The 22,148-nt window shown below is 44.7% G+C and overlaps 2 protein-coding genes across 15 annotated transcripts in view; one reads left to right on the forward strand and one right to left on the reverse strand.

Annotated features, from left to right (window-relative positions):
- The window catches only part of CSE1L (chromosome segregation 1 like), a 35,113-nt gene extending 25,908 nt beyond the window's left edge, over window positions 1–9,205 (forward strand). The window contains exons 16-25 of the mRNA XM_019972548.2: window positions 939–1,042; window positions 2,737–2,834; window positions 4,035–4,185; window positions 4,331–4,539; window positions 4,913–5,010; window positions 5,113–5,198; window positions 5,750–5,831; window positions 7,115–7,261; window positions 8,082–8,313; window positions 8,987–9,205. Coding sequence (XP_019828107.2) covers window positions 939–1,042; window positions 2,737–2,834; window positions 4,035–4,185; window positions 4,331–4,539; window positions 4,913–5,010; window positions 5,113–5,198; window positions 5,750–5,831; window positions 7,115–7,261; window positions 8,082–8,313; window positions 8,987–9,076 — 1,297 coding nt within the window. The 3' untranslated portion in view covers window positions 9,077–9,205. The remainder of the gene's footprint in view (window positions 1–938; window positions 1,043–2,736; window positions 2,835–4,034; window positions 4,186–4,330; window positions 4,540–4,912; window positions 5,011–5,112; window positions 5,199–5,749; window positions 5,832–7,114; window positions 7,262–8,081; window positions 8,314–8,986) is intronic.
- A 6,564-nt stretch (window positions 9,206–15,769) lies between these two features.
- STAU1 (staufen double-stranded RNA binding protein 1) overlaps window positions 15,770–22,148 on the reverse strand; it is a 61,904-nt gene continuing 55,525 nt past the window's right edge. For all 14 annotated transcript variants that reach the window (XM_070801855.1, XM_070801854.1, XM_070801856.1 and 11 more), the window contains 6 exons: window positions 21,570–21,716; window positions 20,253–20,328; window positions 19,733–20,052; window positions 19,037–19,159; window positions 18,194–18,279; window positions 15,770–17,301 (listed from right to left, as the gene is read on the reverse strand). In XM_070801855.1, the coding sequence (XP_070657956.1) occupies window positions 17,286–17,301; window positions 18,194–18,279; window positions 19,037–19,159; window positions 19,733–20,052; window positions 20,253–20,328; window positions 21,570–21,716 (768 nt within the window). In that variant the 3' untranslated portion in view covers window positions 15,770–17,285. The remainder of the gene's footprint in view (window positions 17,302–18,193; window positions 18,280–19,036; window positions 19,160–19,732; window positions 20,053–20,252; window positions 20,329–21,569; window positions 21,717–22,148) is intronic.

Raw genomic sequence — 22,148 nt, forward strand, 5'->3', positions numbered from 1 at the left:
GAGTAGCTGTGTTACGACAGTAAAGTTAAGTGGAGGCAATTGGAGCAAAGGAAAATAACTGAGGTGTGAGGTTAATAAAGAGAGGTTTGTCAGAGGATCCTGTATAGTAAAGAAAGTCAGGAGTTTTATGTGGAATCCTCTAGCAGCCAAGGCAAAGAGAGAAACGTGGTGAGTTAAAATGTCCATAATGTCTATGAGATTAAAATTAAAATGGTTTCTCAGAAGGCATCTCAGAAGTAGACCTTGATTAAGGGAATACTGTGTAGTACCCCTTAGACCTGGCTGTTCTTGTCATCTTACTTAGTGCTGAGACAAGAGACAGCTGAGTGAAAGTAATTCTCTGGGGTTCAAGGTAGTGGCTCTTGAGGCCTATTACAAGGATAAAAAGAAGGGGGGATTGGATGGTCTGCGTGCCTTTCAGGCCTTTCTTCAACAGTGTTATTTCTTGAGAACTGAGATGGAAAGCATTCTGGGTTCTTTTCTTCATCAAGAACTTGAATTCCAGATATACTCAGTGGCTAGTTAAGGGTTAAAAGGTTATCCTTCGAGGTAAGTTAAGACAGTACTGTCTTCAGGCTCAGAATTTATGCAGAAAAGAGTTCTGAACTTGCTCCACCCCCTGGAAAGCTAGATGATTGAGAGTCCAAGTTCCATTCTCAGCGTTGACAAATGTAAACTAGTTATGGCCTCAGCAGTTTAGACAGTGTTGGGTTTGCCTTGTTTGGGGTTTGTTTAATTGTGTTTGGTCTCAGACATGCCTTCTTAGGAACTTAACTTGAGCATATATAAAAGAAACCTTTTCCTAAGTTGTGTGCCAGTTGTCTGTGGTGGGAGATGGCTCGCTTTATGCCAAGAAGTGTGATTCCGTAGTTGCCAAGGGTATTCCAGAGTGACCGTCAAGAGTTGGTGGTGACTGAAAGCTGTTTTTTCATCTATAGTTTTACAGCTGCAGAAATTGCACCGTTTGTTGAGATTCTGCTAACAAACCTTTTCAAAGCTCTCACACTTCCTGGCTCTTCAGAAAATGAATATATTATGAAAGGTAGGCCATTTCCCTGGTATACAGACTCTAAGTATCTAATCTCGTAGACTGCAGGGGTGGTCAACACTGAGTTGTAGTTCAGGTTATATTGAGAATTTGATAGGTTTAGATATTTTTAAGTGAAAAATACTACTGTTAACAGTGTTTTCGGAGAAAGGTTTACCCTAACTTGATACAGAACTCCTCTTATTAAAGAAAAGGTATCAAACTCTTTTTTTCTTTTCCTTGACTGACATTCTCGAGGGCAGAGATGAGCTGGGACTACATTTATTGACAGCATGCTCTGCTAGGTCTGGGTGTGAAACCTGGGTGTGTCTAATGGACCCCACACAGATCTGCCTTCATAGACAGCACTGCCGAGGAAGCAGGCAGCTAGCTGTAGGCATCTGTGCTGTGTTAGGGGAGTGTCTTAGTAACAGTTCTGGGACATTCCAAGAGTCCAGCACAGTTTATATGACACATAGGAAATGTTCTCGAGAAGGAAATGGCAACCCACTCCAGTATTCTTGCCTAGGGAATCCCGTGGACAGAGGAGCCTGGTGGGCTCCTGTCCATAGGATCGCACAGAGTCAGACAGGACTGAAGCGATTGAGCAGCAGCAGCAGGAAATGCTTTTCGAAGAAACTGTTCCCATTGCCTCTGGCTTGGTTGGTCAGAACCCTTAGGTGGATGGGTGGGTGGGTGTGCATGTGTTTCTGTTTGTAAGTGTGTATCTAGGTGTATTTGTGTTTTCAGCACTGTATTTCTCCCTACAGTGATGTGTAACTACTGTTGTTTAATGTCCATTTTTTTGAGGCAGCTGACTGGTCTGTGGCCTTCATTGCTGTGTTCCTAGGGTGTGCAGGAGCGTGTATGTAGTATGTAGCAGCTTCCCAGTAAAGACTGTTGCATGAGTGAATGCAGGGATTCTCTGCCAGCCCAGTGGAGGGACGCTGATCCATCCTGTAATCTCAGCTTTCTAGCAAGTGGTATCTAAGCTGAGCTGCAGGATAGGGAGCACTTAGCTACTTGGAGGATGAGCCTTGGGCATCACAGCAAAGTTTAGGAGGAAAGAGCATAGCTTTCTGTTCTGTGCACCTGGCATATCATAGATGCTCTACTCGGTAAACGTCTATTCCATTTGTGTAGAAAGAGCCATCATATAATTTTAGCCTAATAATGTATTTATCTCCAATGCCCAGTGTGTTTTGGGTGTCTGTTAATGAACAGTTAATTTCACAACATGGACCCTCTATCTCTTGATGTGTATTTCTGGATTTTTCTCAGGCTCCTAGTCTCTCTCTTGTGGGAAGATGGGCAGGTGGCCTTATGTTTCAGCTTGTGGTGGGCTGTGATATTTCCAGTAGACTGCGGGTAAAATCCCACGGCCCTGATTGCTGATGGAGGGAGCTCCCTCCCCACTGCTGCTCCGTGTCCACCTCCTGTTTCACTCGCCTCCTCTCTACCTGCCCCTGTAGTCACTTCCGTGTTTCTTACAGTCCCTTAAGCCTTCTGGAAATAACATAAATACATTTTGTTGTCGGATTTTAAAAGGAAGGGAAATTTTAGATTATTTTTAAATGTAGAGAGCTATCTGAGGGTTGTTTCAGAGTCTTAAAATTTTATTTTATGAATCAAAAGACTTTTTTCTCCCCCTAACAAGTGTTATTCTGAGGTTTAACTAAACTGTTTATTTCTGCTCTTATATTTTACAGCTATCATGAGAAGTTTTTCCCTCCTACAGGAAGCCATAATCCCCTACATCCCTACTCTCATCACTCAGCTCACACAGAAGCTATTAGCTGTTAGTAAGGTAACAGAGCCAGTTTTGAAAGTGCGGTTGCTTTTTAACCTAAATGCTTCAAACTGTTTGAGCCTCAGAACTCCTTGGCAATCAGTCGGACAGGGAAAGATGTATGAATTCTTCCTGACCAGCAGTTAATATATGATTCTGAAAGTGTGGGGTGACATAGATTGGAGACATGGCAGCAGTCACCTTTAAGTGTAAGCTCGGAAAGTTTAAAATGTTTTATTCTCACTTTAAAAAGTAACGTGTTCATTGAAGAGAATTGAGAAAGTACAAACAATCTGAAATAGTCTTAGATGGAAGAAGTGGGCTTTGCCCCAAATGGACACAAAAGAGGCTATTCAGATTAATGTCCTTTTGTGTCTCTTCTTTCTGACTCATTTCCTCAAAAATAAAGTTTACTCCTTCTTTGGTCAAAAATGTTACAGATATTTTGATCTGTATTTAAATATAAATACCAAGTTTTAGAAAAGAAAAATTGGTTTAAAGCCAATAAAATTCTTGTGTTATTGTTAATTATTCTATTAAAAGTCATAGGAAGTATAAGGGAGACTTTGAGAATAGTGATTATTTTTCCACTGAATCCTGGGTAAGCCTCTAGGGCCTACTTGGGTTTTGGGGAATTGAAAGAAAAGAGACGTAAGGTCTCTCCACTTTGACCTGGCCCTGTGATACACGCTCATCTTCAGTTCATCAACTTTGTATGGCACCCTTCAAAGGATTGTGGTTGAAAGAGAAAATTGAAAAACGCTGGTTTGAAGGATAGCTACTGCAGGTGTAGGCATACTGAGGCCTGCAGAGGTTAAGATTTGCCTGAGGTCCCACACCAGGCCAGAGGCAGGGTCGGGCCCCGCACGTCCCTGTCCGTCTCCTCCATCACTATTACAGTGACGGCTCTGGGAGAGCACTCAGGCGTGAAAAAGCTCCTTAGAAACACTGGGAACTGAGGTTCGTGCAGTCACCTTCCGGTGCCTCTGAAGTATTTTTCATAAGTAGACATTTGCCCATTAAAAATAAAGTCTAAACTGGCATTAGTATTACTATTTCATGTTCTGAATTTTCAAGTCACTATAAAATTTTAACATCTAGGCTTTTTCGTATAATTGGTGTTTTTTTCTTAATAGTGTTTTCAGTAAGGTTAAATGTATTTTAGGTAGTGAATTAGATTATTAGACATAAGCTTTTTCTTTTTTTTTTAAATTTCAGAACCCAAGCAAACCTCACTTTAATCACTATATGTTTGAGGCAATATGTTTATCCATAAGAATAACTTGCAAGTCTAACCCTGCTGCTGTTGTAAATTTTGAGGAGGCTTTGTTTCTGGTGTTTACTGAAATTTTACAAAATGATGTACAAGGTAAGTGAAGAAAGTTATTTTCTTTCTGGTTGATTAAAAATTATTCAAGTGATTATAAAATGCAATCTGCCTAAGAGATATGTGTCTTTTGTGTCAGAGCCATTAATTCTGAAGCTGAAAGCTCTGTTTTTACTTCTATCAACAGAATTTATTCCGTATGTCTTTCAAGTGATGTCTTTGCTTCTGGAAACACACAAAAATGACATCCCGTCATCCTACATGGCCTTATTTCCTCATCTCCTTCAGCCAGTGCTTTGGGAAAGAACAGGAAATATTCCTGCTCTAGTGAGGCTTCTCCAGGCATTCTTAGAACGAGGTTCAAATACAATAGCAAGTGCTGCAGCTGACAAAATTGTGAGTCAGATTTATTTTGATATAACTAATTTTTAAGATAACTGGGAAACTAGAGATGGCAGATTCTTTTTAATTTTTTAAAAATTTCTTAAAATGAACATACTCTAAGGGGAATTCATTAGTAGAAAATGTTAACATACATTTTGTTAGAACTAGGTATCCTTTAGTTATTTGTCTCTTTGGTAGAAACTTAACATTGCGGGCTTATTATTTGGGATTTTTCCCCCCTCTATACTTCAACAGACAGATGGAGAAAATGCTATTTAGATAATTACAACATGCACTCTTTTCTAAAACAGATCACCTGTTTTACTTTTAGAAAAATTAATCCTTGCCTCTTTAACTAATTATTATTTAATCTAATTTGTTGTAGCCTGGGTTACTAGGTGTCTTCCAGAAGCTGATTGCATCCAAAGCCAATGACCACCAAGGTTTTTATCTTCTAAATAGTATAATAGAGCACATGCCCCCGTGAGTATGAATACAGCTTCATTGTACGTTTAATTGAGGATTCTGTTCAGGACTCAGAAAAATGCTGGATTTATTTTGTTGCTTTTTTCTTCAATTCTTTAGTGAGTCAGTTGACCAATACAGAAAGCAAATCTTCATTCTTCTATTCCAAAGACTTCAGAATTCCAAAACAACAAAGTTTATCAAAAGTAAGTAAAGTCATTTAAGTTTTCCTACAGAAATTTTTTAATCATTTATAAATTTTATATATAAAATATTTTAAGACGGTTCTATTCTCTAAACGAAATCATTTTCAATATACTATGCTCCAAAGGTTAGTTTCTAAGTTTAAATATCAAAATATTTTTAATAGAAAAATCATAAAGAAATATAAATCAGAGAGAGACCATATGTAAACCTTTTGTCCCTGGTGGCTCAGATAGTAAAGAATCCACCTGCAAATGCAGGAGGTGTGGGTTCGATGCCTTGATCGGGAAGATCCCCTGAAAAAGGAAATGGCAACCCACAGCAGTATTCTTGCCTGGGAAATCCATGGACAGAGGAGCCTGGTGGGCTACAGTCCATGGGGTTGCACAGAGTCAGACATGACTGAGCAACTAATGCTAAGTTGTATTAAAAGGCCAGTATTGGGGGGGGAAAAAAAAGGCCAGTATTGATGCCAGACTATTTGTCAGACTTTGACTAAATTGCTTATTCAATGCAGTCCTCTATATTGATACTCTGCATCTCCTTTCGACAGGTTTCTTAGTCTTTATTAATTTGTACTGTATAAAATACGGGGCGCTGGCACTGCAGGAAATATTCGATGGTATACAACCAAAGTAAGTCTGCTTTTATTATTTATCATCCTGTTTTAAAAACAAAGCATCCGACCTCTCAGTCTCTGTTTTACAGATGATTTTAAAAACAACACACCCGGCCTCTCGGTCTCTGTTCTACAGATGACGCGTGGTTCTTGATGCAGTGATAGTGTCTTTGTGGTTTCCAAAGTATTCTTGGGTGGGGGGCGGTGGTTGGGCTGTAAAGAAGAAAATACCTGCAAACGTTTTTCTAATTCCTAAAGGTCCCTGCCCCTACCCGCTGTACTCTTTACAGCCAGGGCTCTGTGTTGTGTTAGATGTCTGACGTGTCTCCAGGAGCCTCCCTCTGTTAAGGCCAACAGTGGTTTTTCAAGTGAGAATCGTTTGGATCAGTGAAATTTTGCTCTTGACTTAGTGTATATGCATTAAGAATACAGTTAAGCAGCATTACCCATTTACTAGGGAAGGAAGGCAGTAAAGTAATGATAGAGAATAACTTCTTGGAGAAAAACTTTATAGATATCTGTAGTAAATCAAAAATAATTCCTGATTCAAATGTGAAAAATGAATTAACCTGAGAAGTACCAGAAAATGTTTTCTAGCTATAGGAAGTCATGAAGAAAGGAGCAGTTTGACTCAGTGCTCATGGCGCCTAAATTAGCATGGTCTTTCCACAGAGCAAAAAATACGCACTTGTCCAGAGATCAGAATGTCCACGTGCCTTGTTATTTACCATTTCCACTTCAAAGAATTTAATAAGATAAATTCTTAATAACAGGAGTATATATATAAACTTAAGAATTTATACCATGTAGAATTATGGAAAACTTTAATTCCAGGATGTTTGCAACAGTATTGATTAGCCAAATCATTTTTTTAAAAGACAGCCTTTAACATTCACATACTGAGAGTTATGTAAGCATAGAAAGTTGGAAAGTTTATAATCCAAAAATGTTAAAACTGGTCATTGCTGGATGGTGAGGTGATAGTGATTCTTTTTTCTTCTTGCTTATCTGTGCTCTGATTGTTAGTTTTTTAAAGATTTCTTGAGTAATTAAAAAAAAACATGCAAGACCAAAAAATGGCTCTAAAGAATTTCCTTGAGCATGGCTTAAGGTGGAGTATTCACAAAAGATGGTGACAGTTGGTCAGAGTGGCGGTTTGATTTTTTAGGTCTCTTTCTGTTGACCAAAATTAGCAGCCTTTTTTGGTATTTTATTATATTCCTAAGGAGTCACTGAGTGTAAATAATTTAGACTACTGTAATTAAATATTGAGTGAATTTATTTTGATTTAATTAACAGAATGTTTGGAATGGTTTTGGAAAAAATCATTATTCCTGAAATTCAGAAAGTATCTGGAAATGTAGAGAAAAAGATTTGTGCTGTTGGGATAACCAAATTACTAACAGAATGTCCCCCAATGATGGACACAGAGTACACCAAACTGTGGTAAGTACTCCATTCTGGAGTTTGGGGAAATTAGTTTCCTTCCCCTGTGATGGCAAAATTAACCAAGCTTATTCTCTTGGGGGCCAAGAGAATGGGTTTTGACCTTAGCCTCCTCTGTAGCTACCATCAAATCCAAGACATGACTTGTGGATTCTTCGGGGCCTAGAAAGATTTTGTTTCCTGATTATTTTTATTTCTTTTGGCCATGCTTAGCAGCATGTAAGATCCTAGTTCCCCCAACCAGTGATCAAAATTGTGCCCCCTGCGGTGGAAGCACAGTTGTAACCACTGGACCGCCAGGGAAGTTTGTGGGGGATTCATGGACCCCTTAGAGAGACTGCTGAGAGTGCCTGGTCTACACAGTCACTCCGTTAAACTGGCCTAAGTCTTTAGAAGGAGACACTGAGTAGGCAGAAGATCCTACGTGTGTGCTTGATGTTGGCCTCCATGACGACCTAGCTTTCTTGACCTCTTGCTTCTCCCTTACGGTTTCAGTCATGATCTGACAACTGGAAGCTTATTTCTTCTAACTTAAAACCATTGAATCTCAATTTGACTTCACACACATGGCCTCCTAAGTAGCCTGGGTCACACAGCCAGCACAGAGTTCTGGGCAAAGGACATCAGCATGCTGTGGCCCAAAGAATTGAGGAATGCTTTCCAGTCACACAAAATCACTGGTGTCCATCTTAATCTCAAGGATCCCTTCCTCCTCCTGAGACCACGCGTCTATAGTTTTGTGTCTCTGAAGACATTGCTCCTTTATTAATAATTTAAATCTTCTAAGAGCTTACTTAAATCTTGTCATTTTCCAATCCAGGACTCCTTTATTACAGTCTCTGATTGGCCTATTCGAGTTACCCGAGGATGATACCATTCCTGACGAAGAACATTTTATTGATATAGAAGATACCCCAGGATACCAGACTGCCTTCTCACAGTTGGCATTTGCTGGGAAAAAGGAGCACGACCCTGTTGGTCAGATGGTGAACAACCCCAAAATCCACCTGGCTCAGTCACTGCACAAGCTGTCCACTGCCTGTCCAGGAAGGGTACGTGTGTCTGTTACCTCGGAGAACTCTAGTCTTCTCTGAATCACTCTGATTGGTTCCCAGGCCCCCATGGGACGGCGCTGAGGGTAGCTGCTCTGGTGCCTGTCTTCCTTGCTCAGCACAGTCACCCTCAGGCAGTTGCATTCAAGGTCTCTTTAAGTGATAAGACTCTTTTTTTCCTTTATGATGATGTTCAAGTAACTTTAGGAGTAAAGACAAAATGGAGGATAAAACCCTTGACTAGAAATGTATTTATTTCCCAGAATGAAATAATCCTGCCATTTTTAAAATGGAGGTATTAATGTTTTTAAGTGCAACATATTCAGAAATAACGAACCATAGAGTAAATCTAATAATAATGGCTTTATATTGCGTTAGCCAGAAACAGTCTTAGAAATTTTGTCAGAAAATCTATATTTTTGATTGTTTTATTATGGAAAATTTAGAACATAACTTAGAAACTGTAATAAATACTTATATTTATTACAGACCTTTACTAAGTAATTGGAGAGCAAGCCTTAGGCATCATGTATTCACCATGAGTACTTCATTAGGTTTCGGTAACCAACGGGACATGATTTAAGCAACCATAACACCACTACCACACTGAACAATAGAACAGTAATTCCTGTGGGCCCACGTTTTAGACCTGTCATCTGTTTCCCATCTGTAGGTCCCCTCAATGGTGAGCACCAGCCTCAATGCAGAAGCGCTCCAGTATCTCCAGGGGTACCTTCAGGCGGCTAGTGTGACGCTGCTTTGAACTGCCTTTTTTGAATTGTCTTAGTCCAGAATGGTTTCTGAGGACATCATGTAGACATCTGAGCACAGCTGCATTAAAACAAAAGGTGTTCGTTTTGAACTTGTCTATTAAATGTTGTTTTAAGCTGAACCTTGAGCAGATTAGTTTGTGTGATCATAAATATAAGTGAGTGACTTTTTCAGTTTGCAGCTACAAAGACAAGTATTACTACTAGCTTAGTGTATGACATTGATTGGAGCATTTGCACTGTTTTGGCAATTCTAAAGTTTTGACGGACACTGACTGTGGAGACATTTTTTCTGTTACCAAGTCCTTTTGTTTCGAGGCTGCTGCCGTTCGTGTTTGTCCTGTCCTTTGTGGTTTTGTCCGTTTCCTTAAGCTTTTACTGGAAATGTGAATAAGCAAAGAAATCACTTGTGTAACTTGCCAAGAAATGCACATTTCATAGTTTTAAATCTGTAATGAGCAATAAAAAAGAAAAAGCCCTAAAATATGTATCTAAGAACATCTTAAGGACAGGTTTTTGGTGCTGCTATTTTTATAATGAAGAATTTCTTTAAGTTTTTCCTCTCCTGGACTCCATAAAATCCTAATTTCTAAACAATTCCAATTCAGATTACCTAGTCTTTTTTTAAGAAGGGAAAGGGAACCATCACTGCAGGTTTGCGGCTTGTGTGTTAGAACTTTCAGTTAGCCCAGGTCCTGGGTGAACTGTGGGAAATGGTTTCCTCTGAATTGGAAGAAATGCTTGGCCTGGCTTCACAAGGCTGGTGGGGCTGCTTCAGCTGGTGCAGGCGTTTGCCCGTTACAGTGTCTTCTCTGCAGATCACAGGCTCCTTGGAACTTTTTGAACCATGGCATCCATCTTGGCAAAGGCTGCCAGCCCAGCTCCTCCTTGGCCGAGTCCAGGGTTCCGTGGCCTCTGTCTTTAGAGGATAAAGAATCAGACTATCGACGTGGGGAGGTGCAGTTTTTACAGAGAATGTGGGGATTGTCTGTTTAGTGCAGTGAGACCGAAATCTGATTCTGTACAGATATGTCTGTACAGATTATGTGGTGTTTTTTTTCCCACCTGACTTGAATGCTTTATTTTCTTCATGTTGGTTTTGTTGTGTTGCTTGAGAGATTTCCAGTTTACTGTAGTGTACTCATACCTACCAACCTAATAATTATTTTTGATTTGAATAGTAATGGAAGCATTAAATCATATTTACTATGTGGCTTAAGTCGTCACTGGCAGATGAATATTGAGATAGCACTGAGATGTTTTTGAACTATGAACATGATCTGATACGGGTGAAACGTCTGGAATGGCAAACAGTTGGTGCTGCTTTGGCACTCGGCGGAGCTCTGGTCCTGAGCTTGCTAAAGCTGCTGGGTAACAGCTGAGGGGGGCAGGCAGGCCACTGTTCTGGAGGACCCTGGGCTTAGCATCCTCATCAGTCTTCTGAGTTCGAGTTCTGAATTTTTTCCTTTTTCGGTTAAAACGAATGAGAAACCATTTCACTTTGTAACTGCACCTCTTAAAATAGTTTCTGAACAGGAAGGCTGGTTACTTGCATTCTTTTACTCTAGCATAATTCATGAATATTTTGTTAAATTTTGTTTTAATGTTTAAAATTGAGATTTCCTACTGCATCCAAGACAGTTTTTGTATCTATCTTATAAAGAGTTTAAAGATGGGAGGCTGGAGTTGCTATGGTGTGTTTTCAAGACTTCTCAGTGACTGTTCCTCGGTGGGGCCAGCTCTCTGTGTGTATGACGAGCTGGGTTCATACTTTGGGATCAGGCCAACCTGGGTTTAAATCACATGTCTGCCACTGAGGCCTTGACCTCCACGGTTCTATTTCCTCTTCTGAAAAAGGAGAATACCACTACTTACCGTCAGGATGGTTTTAACAAAACACTGAAGTACTTAGGAGAACCTGTGGAGGACAAATCAGTACAAAGCTGTTGGTTGAGTTGTTTAGGCCGGGGTGTGGACATGCCTGGGAGGCGGTGTTTGCCTGCACAGCAGCCCCGTAGACGGGAAGACGGGGCGTCCTGGCCCAGGCAAGGCCCTCTCTCAGGACGGTTCTAGACACGGCGGCCATTGTCACTGCAGAGTCCTTCGTTAGAGTCTCCTGCTGGACCCATTGAGTCTCCCTGCTGTCTGACTGTATCTTTCTCTTTTATAAATGTTTTCCTTGTAGCAAATACAGGAAAATATTTTAACAATTAAAAATCATTCATATTCCTAACTTCAAGCATTTTTATTCTCTTTCTAAGCAAAGTTTAGATCATTCTGCAAATAAAATTTTATATGCTTTTTAGAAAAACCTTTTACCATTTAAAACATTTACTTGGCAAATAAAATTTTCAGTGGTTGTAGTTTTATCATTTGGATATATCAGTCCCAAATTATACAATCATTGTTAGGTATGTAGAGGTTTTATTTTATAAATCTTGAAGTAGACAACCTTTTAGGTCAATCTTCATCTCTTTTTTTCCTGAAGGTGGAATTATTGGGCCAGTTATCCTGTGGGAAAGGTTGTGCCAATTTCTGTCACACGTCCCTACCCACACTGGGCATTACTTCATTATTTGTGGGGCACAACAAATCTGGCATTCAGTCAGAATATTAGCTGCATGTGGTAAAAGTCTAATAAATAGGGCGTCTAGCTCAGCTGGTTAAGAATCTGCCTGCAGTGTGGGAGACCTGGGTTGGGAAGATCTGCTGGAGGGCATGGCAGCCCACCCCAGGATTCTTGCCTGGAGAATCCCATGGACAGAGGAGCCTAGCGGGCTACAGTCCGGGGTCGCAAAGAGTCGGACACAACTGAGCGACTAAGATGCAGCTGAGCGGTGCGTCTCTGCCCTCCCAGAGGCAACACCTTTCAACTCACACTGCCTGTAATTCTTGAATCTTTACAGTTTAATTATCAACCATAAGGCCTCATCCTTCCCTGCTGTGACAGATAAGAACTTAGCTCACACCACTACTTCCAGCCTACACTTTGTAGTTCTCCTCTCTCTCTCTAGTAGTCCTAACTCTCGTCCCCATCAGCTGTGGCCTTCATCTCTGTACTGTCCTCTGGATTGATGTCTCCCTACCCTCCACCTCTGACTTCGTTTTCACACCGTTAACAGCAGCTCGCATTTCATCCTGTGCAGTAGCCCTTTTCTGTGCTTCGTCTGTAGGGCTCTTTTAAAAGGTAGAAATGGATAATCAGTAAGTGAACTGTTATAATGGTATAAATGTGTTCAGAACTGGACTTGGCAGTGTGTAGAGATTGTTTTTTCCTCCCAAGGCCCAGTGTTTGTTTTCCCTCAAAAGAGGCCATTCTTAGAGTCAAGGTCAAATGGATTATTTTTCCTTCATATTCCATGAGTTGCTCAGAGCAAGCCATGCCCCATTTTATCTTGTGATATACTTGGATCCTGATGGGTTTTTATTAGCCTTCTTCATTCTGAGGGTTACATGGAATCCTTTCCACTCTTCTCTGAGATGTTCTTTATACAACTCACTGGCTCTTGTGGGTCATGCAGGTTCTTTAGGCGAATTGCTAGGAGTTCCAGTTGTGCCTCCTTCATCCAGTGTCTTCATGGAAACTTGAGAAGCAGGTGTGAGGCTTTGGTCTGAGAGGCCACACAGCTGGCTGGCACTGGGACTGAAACCCGTGGCTTCACGGAAGTTAGAAACAAGGCTTCCCAGGCGGTGCTGGTGGTAAAGAACTCACATGCCAATGCAGGAGACACAGGTGACGCATGATCCCTGGGTTGGGAAGACACCCTGGAAGGGACGTGGCAACCCACTCCTTGCCTGGAGAATCCCATGGACAGAGGAGCCTGGCGGGTTACATCCATGGGTCACAGAGTAACACGACTAAAGCATTTTAGCACACGTGCAATCTGTTAATACAGGTGTGACTGCGAGGCAAACACCAGGAATGTTGTTGGCGGTCTCTCCCCTCTGTTGGGTTGTGATCTTTCACTCCATTTCAGAAAACCTGAGTGTTGGCTCTGTAACCCAACTCATTATGCTCCCTGCTCCTTGGTTGAGAAACATGACCTACATGTGCAACAAGGCAAGATACAGCTTTGGGTCCACCCTGGCATATTCTTGGTAGGAGTATTGAAATCCAGTGAAAAGAATGTACAAGGCAGTTTCCTGTGGATCTTATGAGCTAAGCATGCGATAACAGACGAACACGCTGCCCCTGGGCAGGCAGCCGCCCTCATCCACCCACCCTTCTCTGGGGTTGCTGTGTGACAGCAGGCTTTTTTAAAAGTTAGAAAAGTCCACTTTCTCCCTCAAAGTGGATGATGTGAGAGCAAAACGTGGCAACATGGAAGGAAGAGCAGAGCAGCCACTGTAGACAGGGAGAAGCTGCTCAGACCTGACGTGAAAGGGAGGAGGACTGGAGAGGTAGGGAGCGAAAGGAGGGGTTTACCTTGTGTTGGGAAGAGGGTCCGGCTCCTTGCAAGCAGTTGAGTTAACCTTTCAGAGTCTAGAGAGGGAAATGCTCCAGGAAGCTGGGTTTCTCAGGAGATGTCCCCTAAGGAGACAGATCCTAAAGGGTCTCCAGGTGGGTCCGCAGAGCAGCGGGGAGGAACCTTGCTCCCACCAGGTCCCGCCACTCAAGAAAGCAGAGCTGGGTGTCCTCGGAAGGCCGACAGTCCCACTGAGCCATGGCTGAGCTGAGGCCACCCCCACTGTCCTGACTGCAGGTCTCAGGCTGGAAGAAGTCCCTGCAGAGAAACCTTCCCAACAAGAGCCGGGGGTGAGGGCTGGGGATGACAAACGAAAGAAGCCAACTGCAGCAGGCTGAACATTCCAAACCCCTGTCCTAACAGGCAGCTGAGAACACTGCCTCCAGTCGCTGGGACAGTGGCCTGCGGAGCCCCCAACAGTGAGGCCAAAGTCATCTTTCCTGTTTAGTCAAAGGTACCACGTCTTGCCATAATTTGCAGAATTTGGGGGTGCCATCCAAAGAATCATCCATCATTTAGAGTTGTGTTTTGTATCAGAATAAAAATCACTAGCAATGTCGTGGTCTTGCTGCACAGGACACTAGTTCTAGAAGTACATGTACAATACCTGGGACCTTATTAGAAACGCGTTCTCGAACCCAGACCTACTGAGACAGAACCTCTGAGAATGGCACCCAGCAGCCTCAACACAGTCTCCCCGGGGAGTGGATGCTCGTGCTCAAGCAGCTGAACAAGGACTGGATGAAGTAAAAGTGAATTGGAAAGACAAGTGGGCATGGCAGAAGCTGTGAACACGGTCAGTCTCAACGTTGTATGGGCTCAAAAGGGAGAAGGGATCGTACTTCAAAGATACGGAATGAACGGCTTCAGTTTTGCATAGAGGGTGGCACACATCACAGCTGTGGGCCGACAGAGCCGCAGGCCTCAGGGCCTCTTCAGAAGTCATCCATTCTCTCCCACCGAGCTGAAACGGACGGGAACTCTTGCTTTCATGGCCCTGTTTCTTGGGAGAGTCTCAGGAGTAAACGAGGGTCTGTGTCCCTGAGAGGAGAGCCCTGAGCACGGGACAGGAGGACAGAATGAGGGCGTGCCTCAGCCCCCGAGAGGGGGGACTATGAAATGGCATCCGCCTGGGCTGCAGAACGGTGGAAGGTGCTGACTAAGCATCCGCCTGGGCTGCAGAACGGTGGAAGGTGCTGACTAAGCAGTACCAGCCCTGCACGCTGCGGAGCTGCTTCTGGACCAGCGTCCACCCGTTAAAACATCTGGGCCCTTCACCAGGTGATCTAGTTACAGGCGCTTTTCACAGCACAGAAGATATGGCCACACACAACCACCATCTACCGGGCTGTCCCGCCTCCGGGGCCTCGGGAAAACGCTGCCTGGCTGCGGGGAGCGATGACAAACCACTGCAGAGAGAACCAGGCCGGGTCTGGGCCCACTCTGGCATTGGGGATCTCGGACACGCTTACCTGGCTGCCCACACAGTCTAGGCTTAAGCCCCCCTTAGCCACCCACTGTTCCGGAAGTCACGGTCCCTGGGCTGTGGGAGGTCTGAGTGTTCCCAGGTTTCTTAGCTGGGTTCAGCCTGGTTTACACTATTCTTATCCGTGAACCCAAGGAGCCAGTCGACAAAATTATTACAATCCAGAGAAGCGTTTTCAGGTACGCATTCTGAATCCACCCAGTGAGCATATGCTTGGCATACAGGACAGACAGGCAAACGTACCTGGACCAGGGGACACGCACAGAAAAACGAAGGCCCAGGGGAATCTTAGGTCATTTCCCGCGTAAGACTTTGGCAGCTGGAACCAATACACAGTTGAAAAATTAGCCAAGGGACTTAACTGGCGGTCCAGTGGTTAAGACTCCAACTTGCCGTGTAGGGGACACAGGTTTGATCCCTGATTGGGGAACTAAGCCCACAACTGAGCTCGCACCAGAGAGTCCAAACGCCACAGTGAAAGATCCTGCACGACCCAACGCAGCCAAATAAAAACACGCAGCAGGGAAGGCTGAAGAATGCCGAGGTGCCGGAGGCATCAGCAGGCGTGTGTACATATAGACAGGTGTGTACATATAGACAGATACAGATGCTCTTCCCCAACAGCCCACTAGCAACAAGCTCCACGCGCCCCTCGCTGGCAGCTCCGCCCCCAGCACCATACTTCATACCCTCACATCTTCCCTTCTTCAGTTACTGCTCGACAGGACCACACGTTCATTAGTAGCTGTTTATTGATCAATGGTTTGATATAAAGTTATTTCAGATCTTCAGAATTTTGCCCAAATGGAATCACAAGCATTACAAAGTTTTTCTCTTAAAAATAAAAAAGGGGTCAGGGGCAGGTTGGGAAGGACCAACCTAGCAGTAGTGGCATTTGAGAATAAATTAACAAAAAAAAAAATTTAGTATTACCATTTATTGGTGACAAACACTAAGTCTTACTTACATTCCATGGGGAGAAACAATTCCGGCATAAGCAACGAGTCCAAGCAGTGCTTAACCCGCCAGGCTGCCGTGCTTGTCACCTGGGCTGTTACGCGGGACCTCGCCGCACACATCTCTGTGCACAGCAACACGACTTCAGAAGCAACAGTTAGAGAGAGAAACATGGGCTATTCTTTCCAGCCCTCATGGAGATGTAATCAACAGTATAAAGCACTCAAGGAAGATCAATCTGCAGTTGTAGATGTGCTACATGGAGACCATATCCTGTAGTGTAGTGAGAGCGGTGTGTCCTCAAGAGTTGTATTATATACACACAATTTGTTTACTAATCTTTAAAACAAAGACCAAAGTTCATTTAAATCCTGCTGCATTAACAAAAAAATAAAATAGAAAAGGAACCAAATGATCGGTTAAAGTTTAAAATTCCTAAGTTGTCCAATTTATACCACTGTGGGAGACTTCATCAAGGTTTCATCAAGGCCAGGACTGTTTCAGCTAAACCAGAGGGCACACAATTTGCATCACTGAAATGGTCCTGGGTTAAGTCAAATGAAATAAAAGTGTATAACCACACACACACACGGATATGATCTTTGCCGGTTAGATTACTGATAAAGTCCGTCTCAGACAAGTTTCTAAACTGTGCTATGTAACTAGATACAACTGAGAAACTCTCGAATGAAAATTTATATAGTGTCATTTCAATCAAAAGAAAATAATGAAACTATAAGAATACATATCTCTCCTGGAAGAGAGCAGTGGCGACAGTGTGGGTACCGCGGGAGGCGTGGGCCAGAGCGTGCCGAGGTCAGCTGCGGCCCAGCAGGAAGCGTATGTGATTTTCTCTGGGGCTTTCAGCCCTCTCTCTCCAGCGCGGGTGTCCAGGGTTTGTCCCAAAGTGTTCCGAGTGAGCCAGTCTGAGAAGGGGCGGTGCTTTCTGTTTCTTCTTTCGCACAGCAAGAAAAAAAAAAAAACACCCAAAACAAACAAACAAAAAAACCCCACCAAAACCAACACTAGGCTGCCTGGGGCACAGGCCTGCGGTTTCCCAAGGGAGCCAGGGGCGGCTGCAGACCGCCCGGCCCCCAGCAGCCACAGCCACGCGCCCCCATCCACGCCGCTGCCTCCTCCGGCCCCGCCGTCTTCACCACTGCCATCTCCAGGCCTTTACCCATCGTGTCTCTCGGCCCACTGGAGGTATCAGAAATTCCAAATGTTCAAAGCAGTTTCAGCATATTCAGTATACATGTTGGGATTTTTCAATGATTCATGGCCAGATAAAGTTCAGCACCTCCCACACCTTTAAGGAAGAAAAACATGAAAATGATCTAAGTTTTAAAATTTAAGAGAATTAAGCCATGTTAAAAATGGAATGAGCAGACATCAAGAAGCCTGCTATTCAGGCCCCAGTTTATGATAGCTGATGCACACTGGGGGCTGGAGGGCGCTTCCCTGCTAGCTCAGCTGGTAAAGAATCTGCCTGCAATGCCAGAGACCTGGGTTCAATTCCTGGGTCAGGAAGATCCGCTGGAGAAGGCATAGGCTACCCACTCCAGTGTTCCTGGGCTTTCCTTGTGGCTCAGCTGGTAAAGAATCTGCCTGCAATGCAGGAGACCCAGGTTTGATCCCTGGGTTGGGAAGATTCCCTGGAGAAGCTATAGGCTGCCCACTCCAGTGTTCTGACCTGGAGAAGTCCATGGACGGAGGAGCCTGGTGGGCTATGTAATCCATGGGGTCACCAAGAATCAGATATGACTGAGCAACCAACACATACAATCAAGAGCCAACAGCAAACAAGAGAATGGGTAGATAGTATGTTATCTCCAGGGGGGAAAGGAAGAAAATAAGGAAAGAAATGTATTTGCATTAAAAACAAAACATAGGAAAGGTGCACAAGGAACTGGCACAGACGGGCCCTGGCGGGGGCCCTGGCAAGCAGAGCGCGCGGGCCGCGTGAGGGCGGGGCTCGCCGCCTTGTACATGGTTGTGACTCGCACCCTGTGACTGTGCTACCTAGTCACACATTTCTTTTCTTTAAAGGTGGCACCTCTGCCCGAAACCTGGAAACTTTCAGGGGAAAGGGACAGAAAGTGGCTAAATCAGCAAGTGTTTCCCAGGAAGTTGAGCAGACAATTTGAATTTAATGCAAATGAGGAAGAGAACTGCCTTTCCAAGTAAATCAGCTCACTCACACAGACATTGGTCCATTTCCTGTTCTTGGCATCTCTGTATTCTGTTGGTCCAACTCAGACAGCAACTTTAAAATGTTCAGTGCAGCCTGGTGAGAATGAAAAGTCAAAGTCAAACCGTGGCCACCGCTCAGGACTCGAGTACACGACATTGCACAGCGACCCGAGGCTTCTCCTGCCCAAGAAAATACACGGGCCACTGAATAACCCTCTCACGCGTGCATCTTTAATTAAAAATATAAATGTACAAAGTTATCCAGGGTTACCTCACTGAATCATACCCTCTGTTAATTTTATTATGTATCACATTACAGTATTTTCATCCTGTGGTCACCAGACTACAAATTTTATATCCCCACTTTAATGTAAAACCTCTGTTTCTGTGTTAGCATTAGAATACATCCCCTCAGTGACATATCATGAATGCATTATATTCCATTAGATGAATATACCATAGTTTATGTCTATTAATTTAATCAATTCCTTTTCTTGGTTTTAATATTTCTTAACAGTAACAATTTCATCTGAACAGAACATTAAAATGAGAGTCTAAGCTGCTAGAACTTGGGGCTGCAATTCCTTGTTCTGGTCAGAGGTGAAATGAATTCAGTATCTGGAGCCTTTCAAGATTCGGGTCCCCCTCAGGTCAGCAAGGAAAGGCAGGAGAGGGTTGGCCAAAGCCCCTGAGTTCTGACAGAATGAGACATCGTGCCAGTAATCTAGGAGCAGTCTTCAGAAATATGACATCCACAGAACAGCCAACTGTCCCCACAGTCCGCGGACAACCCTCTCCCTGTCTCTGAGGCCAGCAGCAAGCTGGGGCCGGGCCCCGCGTGGGGGACGCACCATGTCGTGGCAGGACTCCACGTCCTTCCCGATACCGTGGCTGATCAGGGGCGGCTGAGAGGAGCAGTTGATAAGAGATACAAATTCGTTCTTGTTGTTTTTGGGGAAGTCTTTGTATTCAACCTACAAGGGAAAAGAGAGCTGAGGCGAGGGACTGGGAGAGGAGGCGAGGTCGAGGGGGCGCAGGGCTGTGGCTCTGGGTCTGTGCCCCTGTCTCAGCCCAGCGTGTCTACACCAGCTCCTGCTCTGCAGGCACGAAAGGCCATCCGTGGGGCCTGCTGTGAAGGGGCAGGCATGATACCAGAGCCTCAGCTTCCAGAATCTCCGAAGAATCTAGACATCTACTCAAAAACCCTGGTCTGGAAGAACCCGTGTCCCTTCCTAGCCCTGGAAAGGGCCAGCACAACACATCTGTTCTCACTAAAGTCTAAATTTGTAACGACCACTGGATTAGAGGCTTCATTATTATGGTTGCCCTGGAATTTTAAAATTCACCAAAGATTGAGGATATTCTTACTGTCCAGGGTTCTAACACTTCCCATGCCTCCTCCGTTCCTCAGAATCACCCTTCACCAGGCATCCCCCAACCATCCACCTAGACCAACAGCTTGCTTTAAAAAACAAGGTACTTGATTCTCAGAGAAACCAGAGAGGACCACAGAGGTACAGACCGCACAGCTCGGGCTGAACGGTTACCTGGAATCCCTGGACTGTGCACAGATAGTCCAGCTGCTCAGAGGGTCTCGTCAGAGGTCCGTGGGGTGCGTGGCCTGAAGAGATGTTACTCTTTAAAATGGTCTCGGCTGTAGGCGAGGTGCCCCCATACAACAATTCTCGGGCTATCATGGCAGTTACCGTGGCCTTGGCAGGATTCGGAGCTACCCTGGCGAAATCTTTGGTGTGATGTCCTTGACTGACTCCTACTGCCTGGGCAACCTCGGGCACCATGGGAAGGATTCCAGCAGGCAGCTGCTGATGACTAAGATAAGGCATCCTAAACTCATCTTCTTTATTGCCTGCAGAGGGACAAGGACAAATCAACTGCCTGGAAAAATGTTACATAGCCCCACCCTGGCCCGCCCTCAGCACAGCACAGGGACAAGGCGGAGCCCAACACCAAACTCTGTACCTCGCTCACCAGGTACCTGCTACCACCGGGAACCACGCAAAGGCCAGAAGCACAATCAGATCAGGACAGTGTTAACATCACACTTACTAGTCCCATTTTCATCCCCAGAGCCAGGTTCAAAAAAGGTTACTTTTCTTCCATCCCCTGGTTTCTTTATAGGTGTCTTAAAAAAAGAAAAAAGGCCATGAGCATCAATGAAACCGTTCAAAAATTAGTTCCTGCTGTTCAAAACTACACAAACTCCAACCAACAACTCTTGGTTTATTAACTTTTAAATAAGAGGGCACAGGCAGGAAGGCCTGTGCAACGTGCCCCCCAGCAGAGCCCCTGTCTCCTCCCCAGGCACACATGCAGCCACGTCAGCCTGTCCGTGAACAGCATCTAACAGAGGGGCCTCTGCTCTGTGCTCAAGAGAGGAGAGGGGAACGTTTAACGGGAAAGAGCCAGAAGATATGAGACTGATAGAGCTGACCAAGAAAGAAACTTTTAGGTTGATGCTAAACAATTAAATAAAGACTATTTCCTGAAGCAAATGTCCAACTAAAGGATAAGGTGACAAATCAAAGGTTAACAAATAGAGGGGGAAAATATTACACAATAAAAATTATGCCAAACACAGCAGTCTCCTTTCTGGGAAGACAAAGGTGCCTGTGATGCCCTGCAAGATTTTGGAATGAAAGCCCCCAAAGCCAAGTCCAGGATCTCCACAGGTTCTCTGGTGAGTGCTTGGGATCCCCGTTATTAACTATGTGGCCACAGCTGATGCCATCCATCTGTCTCTGCTGACAGCACTGGCCGACAGAACTCAATCAGTTCTGGTATTTTCAAGTTTATCCCAAAAGGACCATCCAGTGTCTGGAAACAAGGTCAGCCACAGCTTTCGTTGCAGGTCCTGCTTACCAACCTCGGCAGAAGTGCAATTTTCAACATGGGATCATTTCTATCTAATGTTCAATTCATAATGAAAAAGAAACCACAGGCTGAGACTATGATCTGGCCCTGGATCTAACATCTCGCTATCCCCATGTCCCAGGAAAACTAAAGCCTGCTCTACAACAAAAGCCTAAGGTTGATGAGTCCTTTATGGAGGCCTCATTCTAGGAGCACAAATGATAGAATCATACACTGGTTTGGAGCAAGCTGCCCTCCAGCAAAGCGTCCCACAGCACAAAGACACTGGCGCAGTAACGACCTAACCCAGCGCCATGCCTGGAGCCGTGGACACGCACCTCCCCTCCCGGGCACCCTGCAGAGGTGCAACGGCCAAGACCCTGCTCAGCACGGCGGCTCTGCAGCCAGAGGAGGCGGCCGTGCCCCAAAGCGCTGCCCTGGAGGAGCCAGAGGCCCCGCAGATGAGCTGAGCAGGTCATCCTGCAGTTAGAAGGACACAGAGCCCGAGCGCACCTTCTCCTCTGACTTGAGGGCAGGTTTGGAGGGCTGGGCCTGCGGGACTTTGAAACCGAGGATCTCCAGCATGTTCTCGGCCGCGTTGCGTTTGGCCACCTTCTTGTTGGTGCCTGAGCCTTCTGCCGTGTGGTTTCCCACCTTGACCTGCATACGGAAGGCAGGACTCGGATCAGTGCTCAAACCTTCAGAATAAAGACCCGCCAGGAACGGAAGAGAAGCCACAATGATCAGAACCCGTATGGCTTCACAGTGCTGCCCTGGAGCTGGTTTGCACCAGCCCGCAAGAGCGCATCATGAAACACTGAGGAATTGGTTGGAGGGCTGGCGGTTAAAGGTAGTTATTATTAAACTAACTGCCTCCCCTAACAGCGGCCGTTACGTTAAACACACCAGCACACCACAGCTCAGCATCCCCTTCCAAGCTGGTCTTGTTGCTGCTGTGTGTGAGTCACTCAGCCGTGTCTGACTCTGTGACCCCACGGGCTGTAGCCTGCCAGGGGTCCTCTCCATGGGACTGTCTAGGTGAGACTAGTGGAGTGGGTTGCCATTTCCTTCTCCAGAGACTCTTCCCGACCC

The sequence above is a fragment of the Bos indicus genome, chromosome 13, assembly GCF_029378745.1.
Source record: "Bos indicus isolate NIAB-ARS_2022 breed Sahiwal x Tharparkar chromosome 13, NIAB-ARS_B.indTharparkar_mat_pri_1.0, whole genome shotgun sequence".
NCBI classification, from domain to species: domain Eukaryota; kingdom Metazoa; phylum Chordata; class Mammalia; order Artiodactyla; family Bovidae; genus Bos; species Bos indicus.